This window comes from Colius striatus, chromosome 16 (assembly GCF_028858725.1).
Source record: "Colius striatus isolate bColStr4 chromosome 16, bColStr4.1.hap1, whole genome shotgun sequence".
NCBI classification, from domain to species: Eukaryota; Metazoa; Chordata; class Aves; order Coliiformes; family Coliidae; genus Colius; species Colius striatus.
Window position 1 is genome coordinate 4,403,180 of NC_084774.1, and position 25,572 is coordinate 4,428,751.

Genomic DNA, 25,572 nt, shown 5'->3' on the forward strand with positions numbered 1-25,572 from the left:
GACAGCACCCACGGCCACCACCCGCACAGCTCAGGCTCACATGGGAGTGGTTTGAGTGGCAACATCTCTGCACCCCCATTTCCATCCCAAAGGCTCCACGTTGGGAGCAAAGAGGAACATTTTCCCTCCTTCTTTCCCATGTGCCATCTGCTTCCCAACACTGGCAGCACCTTTCAAATCCCCAAATCCCCTTTTCCCCCAGGGCTGCTTCAGCCACGGTGCCCAAATCAGACTAGAGTTGCCTGAAAGCGACTCAGCTGGGGAAATCTGCTTTTCATCTGTGCCCATTACCACCGTTCCAGCTCTGTAAGTTGAATTCATTACACTGATTTTAAAGCTGCTTTAAAAAAACAACATTGGTCCTGCTGCCATAAAAGTGCCTGACAGAATAAAGCCCCAAGGAGCTGTTCTTCATCCCTGGGGAGCAGCGTGGAGTGACCCCATCACTCCATACAGATGCCACCCAGAAATGATCCCCACTGCCAGCCCCAAAGCCTGCCCTGGGCAGAGAAATTCAGTGATTCCAGATGTCTGAATGTTTCTGGACATAAACATCCACGAGAATTGGGGATTTTAGGAACAACTAGCTTAGGAAATAACTGCCATGGCTTCTTTCCCCAAGACTTCTGGGTCTCTGAGGAGCACTGGCCTCGATCCTTCACTCCCATCCCCAGGATGCTCATATCACCTCTCCAACATCTTCTCAGGAATCAAAGATGCTGCAGGACTTCGGGACAGATCTCCAGCTGCCACGGGCTCCCCTTGGGGAGGCAGTTTCTACCCTTTCTTTCTGGATGGTTTATGTTCCAAGGTCCCACATCCCTCAGAGAAATGAGGCAGCTTATTCACAGCCCCCTTTGCAAGAGCAGCACTGGGGAAAGGCTGCCATTAAGTGTGCCATAAGGGTGCCATAATGCCAGCAAGGTGAGAAACCACCATATAATACAGGAGGGGGAAAACATCCTCACCTCATCAGCAATACCAAAGGCAAAGAATTCCAAGAAAATACAACATCTCCCTCCCCAAACTGAGGCGTTTCTCCCCCAGCCCGGGAAGGAAGCGGGATGGTCTGCCCCAGTAATAGGACTGGGACTGAGTCCCACTTCTATTGGAACAAGCCCCAAAGAGTGATGGCTCCAGGGCAGGAGGAGGAAGGTAAATTGCAGTAATAATGTGTTTCCTTGTGCAGACATGCTTTTGATCATAGAAAAATACACTGTCTGTTTCTAAATGACTTGTTGTATTGATTTAGCAGTTAGTAATGTGAGGGGGGGATTCTTTTGCAAATCCATTTTGCAAGGTCTCCTGGAAATCTGACAGTTATGTGCAATAAAAAGCAGGGGCTTGTTCACTGTACAGCACTGCTGCTGCCAGCCACGGGGCTGTGTGTGGGCAGGAATGGGCTGTCCCCTCAGGCTCCTCCAGCCCCCTCCTCTCCAGCACCTCTCAGCCAAGGGCTGAGCAGTCAAGTGCTTCTGTGTCCCATAAGAACTGTTTCTTTACACCACATAAATTGCTCCTCTGCTTTCTCCCTCCTCTAACTACACACCCCTCGCTGCATTTTTATTGCTTTCCTTCTATTTTCTGCAGTCTCTACCCTGCTTCTCTGCAATTAAGTGGGGCAGTGCCCAGCCCTGGAGGGATCCCAAAGCCATGGAGCTGAGGTGCTGAGGGCCAGGAGTTAGTGGTGGGCTTGGCAGGGTGAGGGGAGGGCTGGGACTGCAGCAGCTTCAAGGGCTTTTCCAACCAAAACAATTCAATGATTCTATTCTATGTTTCAAACCCACTGGGTATCACCAAAGCTGGTGCCTCTGCTGTGCCCAGTGCAGCACTGGGGGCCTTGATATGTCCCCACTTGAAACTACCCAACGGTCTGCAGCACCCCCAGACCAATGCCACCACCTCACAGCATCATCCTACAGCCTCCAAGCAAAAACACCCCCCCTTCCCCTGGTAGCAAACACCCTGAGCACAGCCCAGGTATCACCCACAAACAGATCTTTCCACTTCTCCAAGCAAAACCAGGTGACAGACCTTGGCCTCTGCTGGTTGTGATCTGCAACGTTTATTTGACCCCCCTCAAAAAAAAGTGTTTTCATGTAGAATCTTGGTTCATAAAAGAAGTTATTTCCCAGCAGCCACCTGCCAACTCTCCCCCCTCAAAACCAAGAAATAAAGTGACCCAGGAGTTAGCAAAGTAAAACGATCCAACTCCAGCAAAGTGGTTCCTGTCATTGGGTGCAACATGGACACAGAAATAGCAGCTAGAGCTGATGTGCAGTTCCCATCTCTCAGGCGCTCAGGAGCTGGCTGCAGCCTCCAAGGGACACACACACACCCTGGGGCTGCAGGACCTGGGCTCCAGGGGGGTCCGAGGCAGGCAGGTGAAAGCTGCTGCGTCAGCGTTTGTAACTGGGCCATATAAATACAAAACATCGCTAGAAACGGGTTCTTTGTCCAGAAAATATCATCTCTGAAGGCACTGGGGTGAGGAGCAGAGCAGGGCTGCTCACATGGGCTGCCACCGGCCTCCTCCAGCCGCCGCCAGGCACCGCAGGGGGAGAGGAGGGCGAGAAGGGAGCGGAGAAGTGCCAGTGCTGCCAGCCAAGGGGGCTTCAGCCCACCGCTGCCCACAAAGCCCCGGGGTGGCTCTTCCCAGCAGGACAGCGGTGTGGCCCTGCAGGCTAGGTGGGATGGCTCGGGGCTGGGGTTGGCCTGGAGGGAGGGAGGTGCATAGATTGGCCGGGGCTGGGGCCGCTCTGCCCCATGCTCGGCTCCCTCTTCATGCCAGCAGCCCCAGCCGGGTCACCTTGGCCGAGAGGAAGGAGTGGATGATGAAGACGATGGTTTTAGGGCAGGAGTGAAGGTCCAATTGCTGCAAGAAAGGAACGGAGGGATGTTTGCAATGGGGTGGGCTGTTGCTGAAGCAGGGAGGGCACGAACCACCCAGAACCACCCCCAAAACCCCACCACAGCGTTACTGGGGCCCTGGGAAGGGCTGTGCACCGCTGTATGTGGGTGGATGGGCCGTGCCTCACCCCGACACGCCAGGCACGATGGGTGCTGGGTGCAGGGTGGGTGCTCTGCTCCCCCCTCTCCCCCAGGGCCGGTGGGAGTGTGGTGGGTAGAGGTAAAGCCAACTCACAATCTCTCCCTCCGGGCCACCAAAGTCCAGGTAGAGCATCTTGGTGCCATCATCAGAGGACATCTGCAGCTTCTCGAAGGGCTGCTGGAGCAGGACGGTCTTGCTGAGCCCAGGCTCGGTGGTGGAGATGGTGAAGCCCTTGTCGATGTGGATGGAGAGGGTGCACTCCCGCCCCTTCCACGTGCAGGCTGGGGACAGCGACAGGGGTGAGACCGCCGCCGGCCGCACCGCCCTGCCCAACCCGGGCCCGCGCTGACCTGCCGAGGCCTCCTGCGCCAGCTCCGCCGCGCCGTGCGTGCCGTCCACCAGCAGCCGCGTCCACAGCGCCAGGTCGCGGGGGCTCTCCAGGCTGAAGAGATGCGTCTGCACGCCCAGCCGCGTCCCGCTGCGCAGCGCGAACGACAGCTCCGCCTCGTACAGCGCCGAGCCCTTGCCCGGCCCCGAGTGCACCAGCCTGCGGCACCGCACCGGCCTCAGCACCGGCACCGCACCGGCACCGCACCGGCACCGCACCGGCACCGCACCGGCCTCAGCACCGGCACCGCACCGGCACCGCACCGGCCTCAGCACCGGCACCGCACCGACATCGCACCGGCACCGCACCGGCACCGCACCGGCCTCAGCACCGGCACCGCACCGACATCGCACCGGCACCGCACCGGCACCGCACCGGCCTCAGCACCAGCACCGCACCAGCACCGCACCGGCACCGCACCAGCCTCAGCACCGGCACCGGCACCGCACCGGCACCGCACCGGCACCGCACTGGCCTCAGCACCGGCACCGCACCGGCACCGCACCGGCCTCAGCACCAGCACCGCACCGGCACCGCACCAGCCTCAGCACCGGCACCGCACCGACACCGCACCGGCCTCAGCACCGGCACCGCACCGGCACCGCACCAGCACCGCACCGGCACCGCACCAGCCTCAGCACCGGCACCGCACCGGCACCGCACCAGCCTCAGCACCGGCACCGCACCGGCACCGCAGCGGCCCCGGGTCTCGCTCCGCGGTGGTGGGTGCGCGGTGTGGCCGGCAGGGGGCGCTGCAGCCCCGCGGATGCGCGCCTCCCGCACAGCGCCTCCCGTGGCGGGATGCTGTCACCATCCCGGACACTGCACCATCCCGTCAGTCACTGTCACCATCCCCGGACACTGTCACCATCCCCAGTCACTGCACCATCCCGTCAGTCACTGTCACCATCCCCAGTCACTGCACCATCCCCAGTCACTGTCACCATCCCCGGACACTGCACCATCCCGTCAGTCACTGTCAGCAACCCCAGTCACTGCACCATCCCCAGTCACTGCACCATCCCGTCAGTCACTGTCACCATCCCCAGTCACTGTCACCATCCCCAGTCACTGCACCATCCCCAGTCACTGCACCATCCCGTCAGTCACTGTCACCATCCCCAGTCACTGCACCATCCCCAGTCACTGCACCATCCCGTCAGTCACTGTCAGCAACCCCAGTCACTGCACCATCCCGTCAGTCACTGCACCATCCCGGACACTGTCACCACCCCTGGACACTGTGGATACCTGGATCTCTGCCACCATCCCCAGTCACTGTCACCATGCCCTTGCCTCTACCTTCACCCCAAAAGCCTCAGCCAGCACCTCTGCCCTGACCCCCAGCCCCTGCCATTGTCCCCAGACACTGACAGCACCCCATCCCTCACACAGGGCAGGATGGTGCTGAGTGGCCCGTACCTGGTAGCAATGAGGGGGTAGCTGTGGGTGGGCTTGCCCATGGCATCCCGGCTCTGCGGCAGGCTGCCATACAGCAGCAGCTCCTTCTCAGTGAGGATGGCCAAGAGGTTCCTGGTGCCAGCGCTGGGGAGCTGCAAGGGATGGGATCAGTGCCACAGCTGCAAGGGATGGGGTCAGTGCCACCGGCAGCGTGGTGGCAACGGGCAGGGAGTGGGTAGGGTTTACCTGCTCGGTCAGTGGGTAGGGAGTGGGTAAGAGGTGGGCAGTGGATACCTGCTAGGTCAGTGGGTAGGGGATGAGTACAGGGGGTACCTGCTAGGTCAGTGGGTAGGGGATGGGTACAGAGGGTACCTGCTCAGTCAGTGGGTAGGGGATGGGTACAGGGGGTACCTGCTCGGTCAGTGGGTAGGGGATGGGTACAGGGGGTACCTGCTCAGTCAGTGGGTAGGGGATGGGTACAGGGGGTACCTGCTCGGTCAGTGGGTAGGGGATGGGTACAGGGGGTACCTGCTCGGTCAGTGGGTAGGGGGTGGGTACAGGGGGTACCTGCTCAGTCAGTGGGTAGGGGATGGGTACAGAGGGTACCTGCTCAGTCAGTGGGTAGGGGGTGGGTACAGGGGGTACCTGCTCGGTCAGTGGGTAGGGGGTGGGTACAGGGGGTACCTGCTCAGTCAGTCGGTAGGGGATGGGTACAGGGGGTCAGTCAGTGGGTAGGGGATGGGTACAGGGGGTACCTGCTCAGTCAGTGGGTAGAGGGTGGGTACAGGGGGTACCTGCTCGGTCAGTGGGTAGAGGGTGGGTACAGGGGGTACCTGCTCGGTCAGTGGGTAGGGGATGGGTACAGGGGGTACCTGCTCGGTCAGTGGGTAGGGGATGGGTACAGGGGGTACCTGCTCGGTCAGTGGGAAGGGGATGGGTACAGGGGGTATCTGCTCGGTCAGTGGGTAGGGGGTGGGTACAGGGGGTACCTGCTCGGTCAGTGGGTAGGGAGTGGGTAAGAGGTGGGCAGTGGATACCTGCTAGGTCAGTGGGTAGGGGATGGGTACAGGGGGTACCTGCTCGGTCAGTGGGTAGGGGATGGGTACAGGGGGTACCTGCTCGGTCAGTGGGTAGGGGATGGGTACAGGGGGTACCTGCTCAGTCAGTGGGAAGGGGATGGGTACAGAGGGTACCTGCTCAGTCAGTCGGTAGGGGATGGGTACAGAGGGTACCTGCTCGGTCAGTGGGAAGGGGATGGGTACAGGGGGTACCTGCTCGGTCAGTGGGTAGGGGGTGGGTACAGGGGGTACCTGCTCAGTCAGTCGGTAGGGGATGGGTACAGAGGGTACCTGCTCAGTCAGTGGGAAGGGGATGGGTACAGGGGGTACCTGCTCGGTCAGTGGGTAGGGGGTGGGTACAGGGGGTACCTGCTCAGTCAGTGGGAAGGGGATGGGTACAGGGGGTACCTGCTCGGTCAGTGGGTAGGGGATCGGTACAGGGGGTACCTGCTCAGTCAGTGGGTAGGGGATCGGTACAGGGGGTACCTGCTCAGTCAGTGGGTAGGGGGTGGGTACAGGGGGTACCTGCTCGGTCAGCCAGCCCACGTGCTTGACATCGCGCCCAGCCGCCGCGCCAGCCCCCACAAGCTGTGCCCGCAGCTCCTCCTTCACCCGCGGCAGCAGCGTGCCCGCCGTGGCCTGGATGGCGTTGAGCCACGACTGCGCCGTGGCCTCGTCCTTGGCCCGCAGGAAGAGAGCGACGCGCCCGTCCGCCGAGCACACCTCCAGGTACCTGCCGGGACACGGCCCCGCTGGGTCCCCGTCGGCCCCCCGCAGCCCCGGGCAGCGCTGGCACGGCCAGCCCCGGCCCCAAGTCCTGACCTGTGCTCTGGGTCGGTGGGGAGGCACTTGCGGGACACGTAGCACATCTTCAGAGGCACGGAGCGGCCCTCCCAGAGCTCCCGAGGCGGGAGCAGGGGGGATGAGCGCTTCTGCGGGGCGGAGGGCGACGGGTCCCAGCTGACCGTGGCTCCCGCTGAGGAGTTCTTGAAGTAGGGCGAGATCTCCTTCATGTACTTCACTGAAAGAGAGGCAAGGCGAGGCTGAGGGCATGGCACAGGCCAGGGCGGCCTCATCCTGCCCGCCAGCACCCATCCGCCCCGCTGCGACCCCCCTGCTGCCTCCATCACCTCCCCAGAGCTGCCACTGTGTGCTGCGGGCCCCCTGCCCAGAGCCCCTGGGGAGTGTGGGGGGATGGCACTGCTGGGAGAGCTCATGTCACAGTCCCAGCATGGTGGGGACTGGAAGGGACCCCACAGCTCACCCAGCCCAACCCCTGCTAAAGCAGGTTCCCCTGGCTCAGGGGGCACAGGAACGTGTCCAGGTGGGGTTGGAAACCTCCCGAGGAGCCCCCACACCCTCCCTGGGCAGCCTGGGCCAGGGCTCCCTCGCCTCAGCACCAAAGGGGTTTCTCCTCCTGTGCCAGTGGAACTGTCTGTGCTCCAGCCTGTGCCCGTTACCCCTTGTCCTGTCACTGGCCACCGCAGAACAAAGACTGGCCCCAGCCTCCCAACACCCACCCTTTAGGCACTTATCAGGATTGGTAAGGGCCCCTCTCAGCCTTTTCTTCTCCAGGCTGAACAGCCCCAGGTCTCACAGCCTTTCCTCACCGTCCACTCATCCCAGACACACTGCCTGAGCTTTCCTATGAGGATGTCAAAGGCCTTGCTGAAGTCAAGGGAGGTGACAACCACTGCTCTCCATCTACCCAGCCAGTCATGCTGCTGTAGAAGGCCATCAGGCCAGTCAGGCAGGATTTCCCCAGGCTGAATCTGTGCTGACTACTCCTGATAACCTTCTTTTCCTTCTTATGTTTACAGACGACATCCAGGATGAGCTGTTCCCTCACCTCTCCATGGATGGAGGTGAGCTGACTGGCCTGTAGTTTCCCAGGTCTGCTCTTCTTGATGCCTGGAGTGACACTGGCCTTTCTCCAGCCCTCAGGCACCTCATCTGCACTCCACAACTGCTCAGAAATCACGGAGAGTGGCTTTGCAGTAAGAGCAGCAGCTCCCTCAGCACCCGTGGCTGCATCCCATCAGGGCCCATGGATTTGTGGGTGTCCAGCTTGCCTAGCAGATCCCTGACCCAATCCTCCTCAACCAAGGGAAGTCCTTTCCCTGGGCTCTCTACTCTCCAGGGACTGGGATTCCTGAGGGCTGGCCTTAGCAGTAAAAATTGAAGCAAGAGGCACTCAGCAGCTCTGCCTTCTGTCCAGAGGGTGACATGACACAAAAATCCTCCCAGTACCTCTGCCCCAGCACAGCCCAGCATTAAAAACGGCCTTTTTTCCTTTTCTATTAACCCAGATGAGTTCACAGATCCAAGTCTGCTCGAGGGGCATGTAGAGGCAGAGGGAGGGGAATGGGCAGAAGTCCCAGGCCAAAATTACAGAGTCCAAAGTGTGCTGGTACAGCCCATCCTGCTGCCAACTGGGAGCCACAGTTGTCAACCACCACGGTCCCAGGAGAAGCCTCGAGCCGTGTGCCCGCAGAGCCCTGCTGGGCTGAGAACCAGGGCTGAGAAACCAGCTCGGAGTCCCCAGCGAGTCCCTCCAGAGCCAGAGCCCTCAGAGCCGTGCTGGGACAGCCGCCAGCCCCCCGAGGAGCAGGGGAAGGGGGAGGTGAAACCACCCTGACTCCACAGGGCCTTGTAGCTACAGCCTGCAAATGAAGTCAGTAGCACCAGGCAGAAAGCTTCAGCTGAGCAGGGGGGATGCCAGTCCCAATCCTGTCCTTGAGGCAGTGGTGGCTCCAGGGAAGGGCTTCCCTTCGGTGGCCCAAAGAGATGTGGCTGCTGTCATGTCCCCAGCCATCACCACGGGTTTCCCTCCAGGTCCAAGTGAGTGGTTTGGGTGGCAGGACAGGGGACAGGAGCTTGGCTTTGCAGATGGCTCTTGTAGGAGGCTGCTTGACAGACCAGCTCCATTGCTGCAGCACAGCCACATCACCCTGATCTTGTGCCAGAAAATAAGCCCTTTTCCCAGCAGGAGAGAGTCTGCATGCAGAGCCCCTCTACCCCATCCATCCTTCCCCTGCCCCTCACCCAGCCTTCATCCCCAGCCCAGCAGCCTCTAACCGCTGCCCGCAGCCAGGCAGGGGGAGGCAGAGCCCCGTGGGTGCCCCACTCTGCCCGGCCCTGGCAGGACACAGCCATGAACAGCTTCAGTGCCTCTGTGGCACGGTGGGGCAGGTTCCCCCAGGGTGGCCCCGGGGCCAGGGAGGCGGCGTGGGGCCAGCAGCCTCCTGCCCTGTGCCTCCTGTTATAAATAGCCGCCGCGGTCCCGCAGGCATCCGAGGCACGGAGCGTCTAACCCCCAGCATGAGTCTTGGCAGCAGGGACCTGCCATTATCCCGGTGCCTGGGAACTAATTGGAGTTCAGAAAGATTTCACTGAGCTGCTGAAAGCTGAGCAGCAGCCCTGTGCCAGCCCTGTGCTCCCCGGGGCACGCGGGGTACGTCACGAGCATCGGTTGTGCCACACAGGGGTCACGTCCCGATGGAGTCACGGAGGAGGGGAGCAGTGCCAGGACTGGGCAGGGGGTGAGGCAGTGGCCAGTGTGTGTCTCTGGCACGTGGCTTTCAGGAGGGTTTAAGGCTGGTCATGGGGCAGAGATGGGTTCCTGCAGTACCTGAGGGAGCACAGGGATGGGTCAGAGGCCACGGTGCCCCCCAGGGCAGTGCACACAGCAGTGGGAGCTGCTGTCTCCTCCAGTGACCCTCACACAGGCTTTATAGTGGGCTCACTTACACTTCTGCCAGTCCCTTCACAGCAGCAGAATTGCCTGGTGTTGAGTGGATCCATTAATTACCTCCACCTCATTAAAGCAGACAACTCAGACTGTGTTCTGCATCGTCTCTGCTGCCACTAACTATGAGGCTGGAATGATTTGGTTTTTTTCTAATTGCCATCTTGCATGGTTGGGGCTCTCTCCTGGCATTGGCTGGGGCTCAGTCCTGGCATTGGCTGGGGCTCAGTCCTGGCATTGGCTGGGGCTCTGTCCTGCCTTTGGCTGGGGCTCAGTCCTGGCTTTGGCTGGGGCTCAGTCCTGGCATTGGCTGGGGCTCTCTCCTGGCATTGGCTGGGGCTCAGTCCTGGCTTTGGCTGGGGCTCAGTCCTGGCTTTGGCTGGGGCTCAATCCTGGCATTGGCTGGGGCTCAGTCCTGGCTTTGGCTGGGGCTCTCTCCTGGCATTGGCTGGGGCTCTGTCCTGCCTTTGGCTGAGGCTCAGTCCTGGCTTTGGCTGGGGCTCTGTCCTGTCTTTGGCTGGGGCTCTGTCCTGTCTTTGCCTGGGACACAGTCATAGAACCATGGAATGGTGGGGGCTGGAAAGGACCTTTAGAGCTCATCCAGCCCAACCCCCTGCCAAAGCAGGACCATTTAGACCAGGTCACACAGGAACAGAGTTACTTTCCACAAGGAGGAGGCATGGCCAGGACAGCTGACCCAACCAGCCAGGAGGCTGTTCCATACCATACGACATCATGCCCAGTATATAACTGGGGGAGCTGGCTGAGGGAGAAGGGATCAGGCTGGGACTCAGGTGCTGAGCAATTACATTGGGAACCACTCACTTCATATATTCTTTTATTAGTATTATTGTTATTATTTCTCATCTCCTTGTGCTGTCCCATTAAACTCTCCTTATCTCCATCCACAAGCTGTCACCTTTTCCTTCCAATTCTCCTCCGTCCCACTGAGGGGAACGAGCGAGTGAGTGGCTGTGTGGGGCTGAGCTGCTGGCTGGGGTTAAATCCCATCAGGCTCCCAGGCTGGCTGCCCACTCCTTCTTATCCAGCACCCTCCAAAAATCCCTGAGCAGGCAGGCAGCTTCCCTGCTGCTGACACAGCCCCCCTCCAGCAGGCAGGCAGCCCTCTCAGTGGCTGCTGGGCTAATCCACGTGGCCCTTGAAGCCATGCAGACTCTCTGCTCCCCTGGGAGACAGACTGACCCACTGATCCTCTCCAGGACAGAGAGGAGGGGACAAACAGCACCTTTAACTGCTCAGGGCTTTGCACTGAGTAACATTTTATCTTGGGTTTTGAGGGAACAGGAGTCTCTGGAGAGGCCACACGTGAGCAGCTGCTTATGGCTGATGGTGCCTGGGGGTCCCCTCACAGAGGGGTTACAGCACAGGGGCTCCCAAACCCACAGCATCACCCAAGGATCCCCAAACCCCGCAGACAGCTGCAGCAGGGACCTGTTTAACCTGTTTTTCCTTGTTGGGTATCAGATCTTCCCTTCACCAGCCCATCCCTAAGGATGGAGAACAAGCTCCAACCAAACACCCCTCCACCCTCCATCCTGAGCCACCATGACCTGTCCTATACACATGGCCATGGCTCAGCCACACTCCTGACCCTGGTGAGCTTTGCTGAGGAGTCACAGACCTTCCTCCAGACAGGAAAACAGCCCCAGTCCCACAGGCATCCAGCAGCAGGCTCAAGAGCACACACTCTCTTGGGCCACCAGCCTGGGGCCGACCTGCTCTGCTTGAGCCCAGAGGTCCCAGCAGGGATTCAACACAGAAAAGGTTTAAGACTGCATTGCCTGCCAGGGTTAGGATGAGTCCCACCATTTCCCCCACCAAGAGCTATCCAGCAGCATCTACACAGCATGGCAAGTCAAAAAAGATCCAACTGTACTGGTGGCCATCACAGCATGAGGCTTACAGAGAGGACCTGAAGATCCAGTGCTGGCTCTAAGGACACACTAAGCCCATCTCCAGCTGGTCTCTCTCTGCCTCAGGACTAATGATGCAAAATTTACATGTAAAACCAGAGTGATCAGCAAACACACATCCCAAAGAGACACCTGAAATCACCCCTAACTTCAAGCTGATGCTGTGATGTGCTTCTAAAACCCTCAACACCACAGCTGCCCTGCCCAGCATCCCACCCAGGCACTGGCCCTGGCTCTGAGCACCAACAAGGCAGCAGCTGCTGATCTCAGCTGCCTCAACTCAAAACCAAGCCCTTCTACCCCAGGGAGGAAGATGTCATGGGATGCTGCAGGCTGGAGGTAGCACTGCTACCCCTCCTGCCCCAGGACCCTGTCCCAGCACTGAGTGCCACAAGCCATGCCCCGAATATTCCCCTGTGCTGTGTGGCCAGTGGTGACCCATGGGCTGAGTGATCCCAGGGGGACTGTGGGGTGACTTTCTGTGTTTCCACAGGAGAAGAAACATCCCCAGAAAACTCCTCAGGGAAAACAAAACTTCAGGACAGAGAGGTGTGGAGCAAGTAGGAGGAGGCAGATCCTCATCACCTCTCTGCATCATCCCCAGGGCAGGTCCAAAGCCTCGTGTTTCTGCTCAGGGTTGTTACCACATCTGAACACAAGAGTACACAGGGCATTGCTGGGGGCAAAATCCAGCTACCCAGACCCCAGGGACCATCACATCTGCCAGAGGATGTTCACTTTAGTGTCCCACAAAGGGCTGGAGGCCACCTCAGGACTGCCTTGTGTCAGTCCCAAAGGGCTGCAGTGAGGAGGATCCCACACAAACCCCAACTGCCCCCTCCCACCTCCACTCAAAACCCCTTCCACCCTGCACTGGGTGTTATTTACCCCGGGGTCACCTGGATTTTGAGGGTATTTCCCAGTCCACACCACACACACATCTCAACCCTCTGAGGCTGCCTGGGGCTTCCCACGGTCAGGGCAACCAGCCTGCTGGAGCTGGGCATCCCCAGTGCCACAGACAGCTCTCCCTTAGCTCTCTGAATGTCAAGCTTCCAAGCTATTCCTTGTTCTAGTGAGTCCTGGAGAGCTGTGACAGCCCCAGGAGCTTCCCTGTGCCCAACTGGCTGCCATGGAGGCAAGATGCCCATGGCTGCCCCAGCTCCCCCTCACCACTGCTCCCAGTTGGCTCATGCCAACAGACCACAGGGAAAACCACTCCTGACACCAAAGTCCTTCCCAGAGCAGCTGGAAGGATATTTATCAACCTTTCCCCCACCACAGAGGGTCTCTGGACACCAAGCAATGAAAAAAAAATACCAAACCAGAGCCTAACGGAAAAATAAGGGAAGGGAGAGCAACTGTCCCCAAAATAACAATGTAATCTAAATACAGCCCAACTCCTCCTGCAAATACCAAGAGAGCAGTTTGGCTCATCCAATAAAACATCTTGGCAGGACATGCCAGGAGGTATCTGCGTGTCCTCACGCCCGGCCAGCACTGACACCCAGGAGCCAGAGCCAAGCTGTCAGAGTGAGCCCTGGCACAGGCACCCACTGCTGGCATCCAAATCTAAACACATCACCTCCCAGCTCGGCTCTGGAGAGTCTCAGCCCAGCTCACTGCCCCATGAGGAGGTGCAAGCTCTCCCAGCTTTATTACCTGCTGCAATGCCACTTGCAAACTACCCTAAAAACTCTTACTGTCAGGACTGAACGCAGGCAGGAGGAGCAGCACAGACACCAGCTGTGACAAACCCCTCAGTTCTGGTACCTGAAGCAACTGTCAGGGAGTCAGAGTCACAGCTGGCAGCACTCAGGGAGCAGAAGGCACCTAAGTGATGTCAAGGCATTAGTGGGGTTCCACAGAGGTCAGCTCTGGGGCCAGTCTGATTCAACACCTTCATCAATGACCTGGATGAGGGGACAGAGTGACCTTCAGCAAGTTCCCTGATGGCACCAAACTGGGAGGACTGGCTGATTCCCCACAGGCTGAGCTGCCAGTCAGTGGGATAGGCTGAGAGTTGAGCAGGCTGGGGGTGACCTGCTGGAGAGCAGCTCCAGGAGAGAGACCTGGGAGTGCTGGTTGATAACACACTAACCATGAGCCAGCAACATGCCCTTGTGGGCAAGAAGCCAATGGCATCCTGGGGGCATCAAGAAGAGTGAGCAGTAGGTCAAGGGAGGTTTCTCCTCCCCTTCTACTCTGCCCTGGGGAGGCCTCATCTGGAGCCCTGTGTCCAGTTCTGGGGTCCCCAGCTCAAGAGGGGCAGGGAACTGCTGGAGAGAATCCAGTGCAGGGCCACCAAGATGCTGAGGGGATGGAACATGTGTGTGAGGAGGAAAGGCTGTAGGACCTGGGGCTGTTCAGCCTGGGGAAGAGAAGGCTGAGGGGGGATCTCATTAACACAAGTATTTAAAAGGTCTTTGTCAAGAGGATGGGGCAGCATTTTTTTTCTGTGGTGCCCAGTGACAGGACAAGGGGTAACAAGCACAAGCTGGAACATAAAAAGTTCCACTTAAACACAAGGAGAAAGTCCTTTGGTGCTGAGGTGAGGGAGCCCTGGCCCAGGCTGCCCAGGGAGGGTGTGGAGGCTCCTTCTCCAGAGGTTTCCAACACCACCTGGAACCTGTGCCCCTGATTGAGGGGAACCTGCTTTAGCAGCAGACTGGGCTGGATGAGCTCTGCAGAGCCCTTCCAACCCCCACCATGCTGGGATTCTGTGATTCTTGGTATGTGAAGTGATCTCAAGCAGAAAGGTGCAGGGCAGCCTCCCTCTTTAACATCCTTCAGGCACTGTAAGGCCACCCCCTGCCCCCAGCACTGCCACCCTCCCAGGCAGTGTGCTTGGCTGGCTCCTGCAGAGCCATCAGTGTGGCTGCCCAAAGGGCTGAAGCAGGAGCAGGAGGTGGTCCGGGGAGAGACGTTGTTCTCTGCAGAAAGGGCAGCTCATCTCCTCCCATAAGGACCTCTGGCAGAAAGGAAACCCACGCCAAAGTAAAGGATGAAAAGAAAATAACAGAGAGAGGGTGGTCTGAGAGCAGCAGCCACGGGGAGGAATTTTGCAGACTCACAGATAAAGAGGCTCTTGTATTTCTATTTGGTCAAAAAAAAAAAGAACCAGAAAAGAAAAACCCACCCCACCACCAAGCCTATCTGCTCCCAGCAGCTGTGCAGAGCAGCACATTCCTCCGGCTGAACTGTGGTCCTGCGGCTCCCAGGAGAGGAGGAACCCACAGCAAAAAGGGCTGAGCAAAGCTAAAAATGAAAATCTGGAGCTGAGACAATCAGGGGAAGGAGCAGGAAAGCGAGAGCCACAGCGGCTGCTGGCAGGAGAGCACACAGAACTCTTCTTTGTCCAGGCACAGCCCAGAGAACTACTCCCAAACCAAACCTCTCTTAGGGATCTGCACCAGGAAGGGGCTTTGGTGCCAAGGCCCTCTCAGAGCCAGGGCTACACAAGGGGCTGCTGGCAGTGAGGAGAGAGGAAGGGTCCTGTCCTGAGGAACAGTCTGAGTGCTCACTCCTGCCTGGCTGAGCTGGCAGAGCAGGCAAGCACAGACAGATGTGAAGAGTACCAGGGGAAGAATGGGGTCTGTTCCTCAGGGCTCCCACAGTGCCAACCCACCACCCCTCATCCCCTGCCCAAGTAGGGTTCAAGGGGCTCCTGTGAGGCCCTGCAGGGCTGGGATACCCCAGGAACCAACCACCTCGTACCAAAAGGGAGCCTGTTCCCAGGGGCCCAGCCCCAGTGTCCCCTGGGGTGAAGGCCACATCCCGGAGCTGTTTGCAGACCTGGGAGAGGCTGAAGTTCAGTTGTCAGGGATCCCTCCTGCAGCTGCACCCCCTGCACCCAGCAGCCTGTTCCTCCTGCCTGCCCAAAACCCACCCCAGCAAGCCAAAAGATGCTCAGCAAGGGGGGGTGCTGCCAGCATACCCCCTCCCCACTGGCATAAGCCTGCAGAGCCTCACCAGCCAAGGATGTGGGTTTAAATGAAAATCATGGGACAAGCAGTTTTCTATTGCCCCACGAACTGCAGAGCTGGAGGTGATGCTGTACAACAGAAGAGACACCAACCCCACTAACCTGCTCCAAAACCCCATGAACCTGTCCCACACCTCCCTTCACCGCCTGCCCACGAAACCAGCAAGGTGCTGGGCATCAGCAGTGGCACACACAGCATGACCCTTCTCTGGGAGCAGACAGGGAGATCCCAGCAGTTATCTGAGGAGCAGAGAAACCAGCCTGCACAAGCCGTTTTCCATTCCAAAGAGTATGCAAACGCCTAGGAGGATGATGTGCCGCCCCCACACTCCCAGTACATCACCAGGAAAAACTGGGATCGGCCCCCTAGAAGCAGGAGGAGTCTCGTTCAGCCTCACACCTCCATCTCCTACCTTCCAAGACCACCTCCTTGCCCGTCTTCTTCAGGGCTTGCACGGCCTCGTCGTGCGTTGCCTCGGAGAGGTCGGTGCCGTTGACGGCCAGGATGGCATCCCCCACGTACAGCGCCTCGGTCTGATCCGCTGCCAGCCCCTTGAAGATCTTGGAGATCAAGATGGGCATTTTATTCTCTCGGCCACCTTGAAACAGAAGAGAAATGAAAGTGGTTGTGGCTGTTGGAGCACAAGGTGGAGTGGGAAGGGAAAGGGATGCCCAGGTACCTGGCAGCCCCGGCGAGGCTGAGCCCTTCTCCCAGCATCCAACCACGCTGTGCTGGGACAGATTGCTGCCCCATTTCCTTGGATGCCCACCACATGCCTGTAACAACCACAGTGGCCAATATGCCACAAGGCTCTACAGCAGATGAAGATGATTGTTCCAAAACCGCTTTGAATGGGCGCGCATTTCCTCGCTGAGTGAACACGTAACCTGGCCATCTCCCCAGCAGCTTTGGCAGGAGAGCATGTCTTTATTTTGCATTATTATTCGTGTGTGCTGAGTGACTGCTCCAAGGACTTCACGATCTAAACAGATAAGACAGCTGAACGTTTTTGGAGAGGCAAAAGAGACAGGGACAAGTGAACCAAGCTGGCTGTTTGCTCCTCTCTGCACAGTGGCCCTATTTACCTGCTGCTCCCCGTTCTCCACTTTAAAAGGATGCTATTGAAACCTCTCTGTGGCTCCAGGAGATCAATTTGCACGTTAACTTTTGAACCCACAGGGAGATCCGTGCACTGCGTGCCAGGGAGCTGGGCTGCAACAGCCACTGCCAAGCCCCAGCCCGGGCAGGAGCAGCCCCAGGACAGCCTGTCCCGAGGAGCCTCCGCGAGATGATCCCTCATCCTGGAGGGAGATGTCGAGCCCAGGCTGTTGTCCGGGGCTGCTCGCAGTGCCACAGGCATTTCCTCGCTCTAGCCGCCTGCCAAGCCAAGAGGGCTCCCGGTTATCAGCTGTCAGAGGCCCCCGCAGGGGCTGCTCCGAGCCCGTCCTCACGGCAGCGGCTCCTGGCCCCGGCTGCCCGCTCCGAGAGCCCCTGCCAGGGCCAGGGCCGGCAGCCGCGGCCAGCTCAGCCGTCGCACGGCCGGGCACGGGCCAGCCGAGCAGCCGGGATCCCGGGCAGGAGCAGCCGGGGTCCCGGGCAGGAGCAGCCGGGGTCCCGGGCAGGACAGCGTCGCTGCCCCCCGCACGCAGCAGCCTCGAGCCGCCGCTCGGATGGCGACTGCTCGGGTTCCACAGACGTCACTGCACAAGTGCAGTTTTAGCTGAAGCGAGGGACGTTTCTTTCCCGGGAGAGCCACAGAGCTGACGGTAACGTGGCAGCCAAAGGGTTGTTACGGTTCCTAAAAGGAAAAGCCGGCAAGCTCCGGCACCCCGCAAACACAGCCGGTGGCACCGTTTCGATCCAGCCCCAGCCCTCGGACATCCTCACGGCAAAACCTCGCAGTTTCCAGAGAGAAACGGAGCCTGTGGGCGCGTCCCGTCCGAGCCGGGAGAAGCCACGTCAGGAGGCGAGAGCCGCGCCGCTGCCTGCCCCGCACACGGGCCACCGGCCCCGCGCACCCCACGGCCCGGCCCCGCCTGTTTCATCCTCCTTTCATGGACTTTCCAACACGCTCGGAGCCACGTGAAGAGCCAAAGCAGGCACAAACGTCTCCCTTGCCCTAAGAAGTTTCCTGCCTGAAGTTAAGGCGAGTCACGGAGGAGAGGGGCGGCTCGAGAGGGAGAGCGGGGATCTTAGCAGCTTCCCGCTGCCCGGCTCTCCGGGGAAGGCATCCCCAAGCCTGAGCCGCTGGTTTAACACCCCAGCTCTCTGCGCTTGGAGACCTCCAAGGGCCTTACAGTCGCTTCCCTGGCTTTTCTGACAGTCTAAAGGTGACATTTCTCAGAATGGAGGGGACAAGGGCACGCCGCAGAGCCTTCCCTGGGCTGCAAAAGGACAGCTTTCGTGTAACCGGCTTCCCTGCGTGTCCCACCACACCCAATGGCCAGCAGCCTACTCTGCGTGCCCCGTCCAGCTCCCCGAGCCCGGGGACCCCCGCGCCGGCCGGGGCATGGCGGGCAGGGGGCCGGCCGCTCATCGCAGCTCCCCAGAGCGCTGGGCTGGGGCTGGGGCGGGTCCCGACACTGCCACGCATCCCCTTCGTCGTCCCGCACGAGGGCTGGGTGAGGGCAGTGCCGCGGCGGGAGAAGACCCCGAGCCCGGCTCCGCTCCCCCCGCGCCGCTCCCTCCCCGGCGCGGCAGCGAGCCGCTGCCAGGGCGGCAGCAACAGGTCCCGGCGCCCGCTGCCTCCCCCCGCCGCCCCGGGAACCCGCTCCCCGCGCCGGCCCTCACCTTTGATGCTGATGCCGAGCCCCCCCACGTCCTGCTTGACGACGCGCACCGTGCGCCTGATGTTGGCGAGTGCCTCGGGCACGGCGGAGCTCGGATCGCCGCCGTTCAGCTGCGCCGCCGGGGCCTCGCCGGGGCCGGCGGCGGGGCCGGGGCCGTCGGTCGGGCTCACCCCCAGCACGTCCTCGGCCAGGGTGAGGAGGACGCGGAGCCACTGCCCGCCGGGGCCGCGCAGCTCCAGCAGCCCGGTGCGCGGGGCGCGCCTGCCCGCCGCCATCTTCCGCGCCTGCCGCGCCGCCCCCGCCGCTCCCGCCGCCCGCTCCGCTCCGCACCGCCCCGCTCCGCACCGCCCCGCTCCGCACCGCCCCGCCGGGACAACGCGGCCTGTCCCGCACCGCCCCGCTCCGCACCGCCCCGCTCCGCACCGCCCCGCCGGGACAACGCGGCCTGTCCCGCACCGCCCCGCTCCGCACCGCCCCGCTCCGCACCGCCCCGCGCACCGCCCCGCTCCGCACCGCCCCGCCGGGACAACGCGGCCTGTCCCGCACCGCCCCGCTCCGCACCGCCCCGCCGGGACAACGCGGCCCGACCCGCTCCGCTCCGGCCCGGGACGCGCCTCCCTGCCGCTCCCCGGTGCCACCCGTTGCTCCCCACTTCGTCCTGGGACAAGACACCGGGAGGGGAACCCGGGCCCTCGGTGCTCTCTGATGCTCCCCACTTCTTCCAGCCCGGGATGGGGCACGGGGCCCGGACTTGCCTCCCCAGCACTCCCCGGTGCCTCTGGTGCTCCCCTGTGCTCCCCACTTTGTCCTAGGACAAGGCACGGCAGGGGGGAACACGGGCCCTCGGTGCTCCCCAGTGCTCCTCACTCCATCTCAGGGCAGGGCAGGGGGCCAGGACCCATTTCCCCAGTGCTCCCCAGCCCTCCCCACTTCATCCTGGGACAAGGCAGAATGGGGGGGAACCTGGGACCCCACTGCTCTCAGGTGCCCCCCAATGCTCCTCACTCTGCTCCAGCCTGAGACGGGGCATCAGGAGGAATCCAGGTCCCTGGTGGTCCCCAGCACTCCCCACTCCAGCCTGGGATGGGGCATGGGGATGACTTAGGTCCCCGGTGCTCCGTGGCTTGCTCAGGGTCCCCATGCCAGGCTGTGTCTCCGGAGGAGCAGTGTGATCAGCCCAAGAGCCCCAGCTCCCTGGCAGCCTCAGCCCCCTTGGCCATGGGGCAGGGGGCCCAGCAGCGAGAGCACGGGGCTGACAGCCTGGGGCACGGGTCTGCAGGGCTGGGCAGGAAGCTGGGGGAGCCCAGGGAGCACCCCGCTCCTGCACCCCTGCCCAGCCAGGCTCTGCAGGCACCTCGGGCTGGCTGCTGTGTTACAGGGGTTCCTCTGCAATGCACCAGCTTCCCAGAACACTTTCAGCTCCTTCACAGGGGCGGCAGCAGCCCCAGGGCAGGTGGTGGCTGAGCAGGCTCCCAGGGCAGGGAAGGGCAAGGGCTGCCCACATCCAGCCCTGGGCCCAGGACTTTCCCAGCAGCCCATTTCTTTACAGTGGCCCCGGGGACAGGCACCTCCTCAGCGGGGCAGGGGCAGATGGTGTTGGAGACTCTCAGAAGAGCCTGTGTTACTTTTCCCCTGCTTGTCCTGGATCTTAAGAACAGGAACAATATTTTGTTCCCTTTGGCACACCCATATTATTTCCTGCAGCCACGGGGTGGTAATTAGGAGCAGCAGCTACCCTTTGGCACATCCCCTGTGCCTCTCACACTCCCCAGCTTCAGGCAGCTCCAGAGGCCCGTGGGATGGGTCTACTGAGGTCCTAGACCCTCTGCAAAACATTTCCCACAGGCTGGAGAGGGGTCGGAGCGAGGGGCTGTGCCCCAGGGGCTGTGCCATGGGGGCTGAAGGCTGCAGCCTGCCCTGCTCAGCACAGCCCTTCCCAGCCAGGGCCACAGACAGCCCCAACATGACCATCAGACATGCACAGGGGGAAAAATGCTCCCCAGGCTCCCTCCCACGCAGCAGCAGCTGTGGAATTTCTTGAGGTTGCAGCAGAGGAAACCCTGAAGGTTATTTCTTTACAAAACAGACGGTTCACAGAGCCTTGATTTTCTCTCTTGCTAAGAAAGCCCAGGTTCTGGCTGGGGTGGCTCCTCGCCTTTGTAGCACGGTGCTGCTCACTGTAGCCAGCACTTCCACACCACCTGTCAGACAGCAAAGCTGAGGGGATCCCCCATCCCATCCCATCCCATCCCATCCCATCCCATCCCTGCATGCCCCACAGGGCTGCCCAGGCCTGCTGCAGCTGCTGTGACACACCATTTGAGGACAGCAGAGGGGAATTTTGTCCTTCAGCCTTCAGCTGGAGACAGGGCTCCTTCTCCCTGTGCCAGCTGCTCTGGGAGCACTCACTATTTGCCAGCCAGGCAGCTGCAGTCACCAGTTTGGGTGTTTTTACCTTCCCAGTGCTGCTTTCCAGCCTTTAAGGCCACGTTCCCATCTGAAAGGCAGTGGGAACTCTAGCTACTGCTTTTGGTGCAGCAGAAGGGCATGGTTTGGGTTATTTCCTTTCCTTCCTCAGCCCTATGCCTGACAGCAATGTCAATTGACAGCAGTGTCAATGCCAGGTAGAGAGAGAAAGAAGCCCTGCCCTTCCCCAACGTGCTGCTGGGATGGAGGAAACACCACAGACCCTGGAGACATAGCATGGCACAGGGACTTCACCTCCCCCAGAGGAACAGCCTCACCCCACGGGCACAGCACGGGGGGAAGCTCATCCCACAGTCACTGCTGCAGGACAGCCTGCTCCTCCTTCTTCAGCAATTAGTATTCCTTTGGTAATTGCATCCATTATGTGTGTGGGATGGGGACCCAAGGGAAGTGTTGCAGGGGCTGGTATCTTCTAATGCAGATCAGGAGTAAAAAGGGCCCTTAAAAGCCTGGTCCCACGTTGGGGGGTACATCAGGAGGGGAGCACTGGGGCTCAGCAGACTGATGCAGCACTGTGGGGCTTGGCCTCAGTCTTTAATCAAAGACAAGTCATTTGCTGGCTCCTCTGGCCAGCTGGGTCAAGTAAGAGCTGTGGCCCAGGGAGACTGGGCACTCCAGGACATTCTTAGTCTGGAGAACATCTTAGGATGTTCTTTAGTCTGGATTAGAGGAGGTTGAGAGGAGACATGGTCATTCTACAACTACCAGAAAGGGGTTTGTAGTGAGGTGGGGCTTGGTCTCTGCTCCCCAGTAATGAATGATAGGACAAGAGGAAATGGCCTCAAGTTGCCCCAGGGGAGGTTGAGAGTGGAGCTGAGGCAGAACTGTTTCCCTGAGAGGGGTGTCAGCCCCTGTGCCAGGCTGCCCAGGGAGCTGGGGGAGTGCCCAGCCCTGGAGGGATCCCAAAGCCATGGAGCTGAGGTGCTGAGGGCCAGGGGTTAGTGGTGGGCTGGGCAGGGTGAGGGAAGGGCTGGGACTGCAGCAGCTTCAAGGGCTTTTCCAACCCAAATGATTCTGTGATTCTATGCTTCTTGGGGGTCCTGGTCCCCCCCAAGCAGCACTGCTGCTGCTTTGGGGACTGACTTTGACAGCTTGTCTCTCCAGCCTGATTTTGCTCTGCAGCCCGTTGGTGTCCCAGGGCACAGGGTGAGCACTGAGCGCCCAGCACAGGGGCTGCTGCCAATGGTCTGGATTCACCCCTCTGCCAGATGCTCTGAGTGTGACTCCCACACTGGGGTGCTGCAGGAGGATGGAGGAGTGGGAGGGAGGAGGATGGTGGGATAGGAGGGAGGGAGGGAGACAAGAAGGTGGGAGAGGGGCGTAGGTTCAGGTGCCAGCGGCTGAAGCAGGCGGTGGGGGAGTCGCTTGGAAGGCAATTGCTACTCAGAAATAGCGACTTCCCGCAGAAACACTCGTGTGTGGTGACAAAAGCCCAGCTGGGAATTTCTCCCTGGCAGCAGGAGCAGTGGGAGGGGAAGAGGCTGGGGAGCGTGGGGGGCTGCAGTGCAGGGCTGGGGTGCTGCCAGCCGTGTTTTAGCTGGAAGGAGCATGGCTTGTCCTCCAGCCCTCCTCCAAAGGGTCCCTGGGGGGAGACCTGGCAGTGCCAGCAGCGATGGGCCCGGTGCCCCCCACCCCCAGCCCTTCCCTCCCCTGCAGATGGTGCTTCCCCAGCTGATGGCCACCAAGGGGCTGAGGCTTTCCTGGCATTTTCTCTTCATAATCTCTCCAGCCCCCTAAACTTCATCGTCAAGCAGCTATTATTAGACTTACTCCTTGGAGCAGGCAGGAGCTGTGTCAGAGCCCACTGCTCTATTTATAGAGTGTCCTGAGATGTTTTGTTACTCAGTGTTAATTAAATTAATCCCTTCTGAAGCACAATCGAAGACCTCAGGAGCTCCCTTTCAGTCCCTGGAACAACACTCCCAAAGTGCAGGGGTCCAGGTAGCAGGTGATATCCCAACAGCCCTCAGCACCAAGGGAAGCGCTGCTCTGCTCAGGGTCTCCTGGGGATTCATGAGGGGCCTGGCACTGACCCTGCTCTGCAGGACTGAGCCCCAGGAAAACCCTGAAAGAGATGGAAGAGCTTTTATTAGATTGATATTCAGATAGGTTATCATATAGATGTAAAATATATACAGTATATCTATTTTTATAATATATATTTTCCTATAGATTTAGATATGCAATATGTAAATCAGAAGGATTCATCCTTTGTTAGGCAGAGCATGCAGCAAAATGGCATTCTCTGAGCTTAAAATCACCAGAATCTTCAAGTCCTTTCACTTGAGAGCACTTTCTGTTTGCTTTGGGATGTGATTAGTCCCTACAATGTTTCTTCCATCTCAGTCCAGGCTCTTCTCTTACCAGATCTCTGTAAGATAGCCACAGTCACCTGGGTTCTCAAGGTGTGAGAACACTTTTGCTGGAGCCTGGCAGACTTTATGTTATCAGGGCAGGATCATTTCTATCAAAGAACAAGAGACTGGATGGGAAAAAGCAGCACTCAGGAGCTGAAATAGCTTTGGGAAAGGAGAAAGTTGTCACCATGAAAGCCCATGAATGCTCCAGTCCCCTCAGCATCTTGGTAGCCCTGCACTGGCCTCTCTCCAGCAGTTCCCTGTCTCTCTTGAGCTGAGGAGCCCAGAACTGGACACAGGACTCCAGATGAGGCCTCAGCAGGGCAGAGTAGAGGGGGAGAACCTCCCTTGACCTGCTGCCCACACTCAGTGCCCTCCAGGATGCCATTGGCTTCTTGCCCACGGGGGCACGTTGCTGCTCATGTTTAGTTTGTTATCAACCAGCACTCCCAGGTCTCTCTCCTGGAGCTGCTCTCCAGCAGGTCGCCCCCAGCCTGTGCTGGTGCAGGGGGTTGTTCTTTCCCAGCTGCAGGACTCTGCACTTGCTCTCAGCACCTCAGCTCCAGGGCTTTGGGATCCCTCCAGGGCTGGGCACTCCCCCAGCTCCCTGGGCAGCCTGGCACAGGGGCTGACACCCCTCTCAGGGAAAAAGTTCTTCCTAAATGTTGCCTGGTGGAGCATTTGACCTCCAGGTACTTTATTTAGCCATATCAAACCCTTCCCTACTTCCCAGCTGCTCCAGCCCGGCTTTAGTTGCATCCCATGTGTTTGCTGGTGGTGTTACTAAAACCCTTCGATGGGCTGCAAGTTCAGGCAGGTGACAGACAGACGGACAAACACTCTTGCAAGCAAACCCCTCCTCCTCGGCCAAGGCAATGCCCCGCACAGAGAGCACCCCCGTGAGCGTTCCCGCGGCAGGGACCCCGCTTCCCCCTCGGGATGCCCACGCAAGGGCGGCTGTGCCCCGGGAACGCCTGGGACTGAGAGCCCCGGCCCCTCGTGCTCCCCACCGCAGCGGGATGCGGGGAAACGCGGCTGCCCGGCGCCGGGACCTGGCAGAGTCCCGCCACTCCCGGCTCCTCGGGGCTTTTTTTAACTCAACCAATACAGGTCGGGTAAATGTCACTTCTTTCCACTGCTGTGGCCCTTGAACGTGACCACACCGAGGCTGTCTCGGAGCAGGAGACCTTGGTGGGTGTCATGTCATGCCCTGGCTGGGGAGATGCTGCAGGAAGAGCTTCCAGTCCCAAGTGCAGAGAAGCAGGAGGGATGGGAAGAGCTGTCCTCGGAAAAGGGAGCCCCGAGGGATGTTTTCCCACTTACAGCTGCAGCACCACGGGTTTGGGGTCGGTGCATCCTTCTGCTGGGGCTTCACCTTCCCTCCAAGGGCCACGTCCCTGCAGGGCACCGCTGGCCTGGCTGGGTGCCAACCCATCCTCCCAGGGGCCCTTTCTCCATCCCACGAGTGGGGCGAGGACACGCTCTGAGCACAGTTTTCGTACCGCTCCGTGGAAAAAGGCGGCTGCAGAATTTCAAGCTGTCAGCAGATGCCAGCAAAGAGCCGCTCTGCAGCCAGACGGGGCCGAACCCCCGGGAACACCTCCCGGGAGCTGGGATACCTTCTGCCCAAACCCACCCGCCCGGCTGGATGCTGCTGCTGGCCAGCAAACCCGTCCCGGGACCTGGAGGAGCTCAGAACCCCCCAGCTCAGCTCACACATCATAGCATCCACCCCGACCCCCCCTTTCCAGCCCAAGGGAGCGAGTGGGGCAACGGCTGCTCCAAACTGCTGGCACTGATAAGACAAATGGGAGCTGTTTCTTCCTCTGGCTCATCTCACCAGGCACGGCTTTGTGCCCTGTCTGTGGGGGACAGGGGAGATGCTTTCCCTGGGCCAGCCACCGTTGATCATCAGTCACAGAGGGGTTTGGGTTGGAAAGGACCTTCAAAGACCATCCATCCATCCCAGCTCCCAGCTTTGGGCAGGGGCACCTTCCACCAGGTCAGGATGCTCAAAGCCCCATCCAAGCTGACCCTGATGTCCCAATAACAGGGCAGCCACAGCTTCTCTGGGCAACCTGGTCTGCTGCCTCACCACCCTCATCATGAACAAACTCCTTCTCCAGCGTGAGGAGGCACTGGAGAGGGATTCTCACCTCTTCCCACTGCCCAGTTAGTCTGGGCTCTGGGCTAGCCCCAGCCTGGATTTTTGGCAATGGTGTTCAGCAGTGCCCCCCTCCATACCCCAGTTTTCTGCTCAGCACCATGGCCCATCCTGCTCTTCCTCACCACACTCCTTTCATAAGGACCTGGGAGTCACCTCACGCTCCCTCCGTGCTTGACAGGCATCCCTGACACTCCTGCTCCACAAC

General features: G+C 59.9%; 1 protein-coding gene across 1 annotated transcript; it reads right to left on the reverse strand.

Moving 5' to 3' along the window:
- Positions 1 to 2,049: 2,049 nt before the first annotated feature.
- On the reverse strand, positions 2,050 to 18,631 carry SNTA1 (syntrophin alpha 1). The gene is made up of 8 exons (XM_062008993.1): positions 18,358 to 18,631; positions 15,980 to 16,165; positions 6,722 to 6,920; positions 6,425 to 6,632; positions 4,863 to 4,993; positions 3,403 to 3,599; positions 3,146 to 3,333; positions 2,050 to 2,875 (listed from the first exon to the last, which is right to left on the reverse strand). Exons 1-8 carry the CDS (start codon positions 18,629 to 18,631, stop codon positions 2,783 to 2,785), a joined length of 1,476 nt encoding a protein of 491 aa, XP_061864977.1. The 3' UTR covers positions 2,050 to 2,782.
- Between the last annotated feature and the right edge of the window lie 6,941 nt (positions 18,632 to 25,572).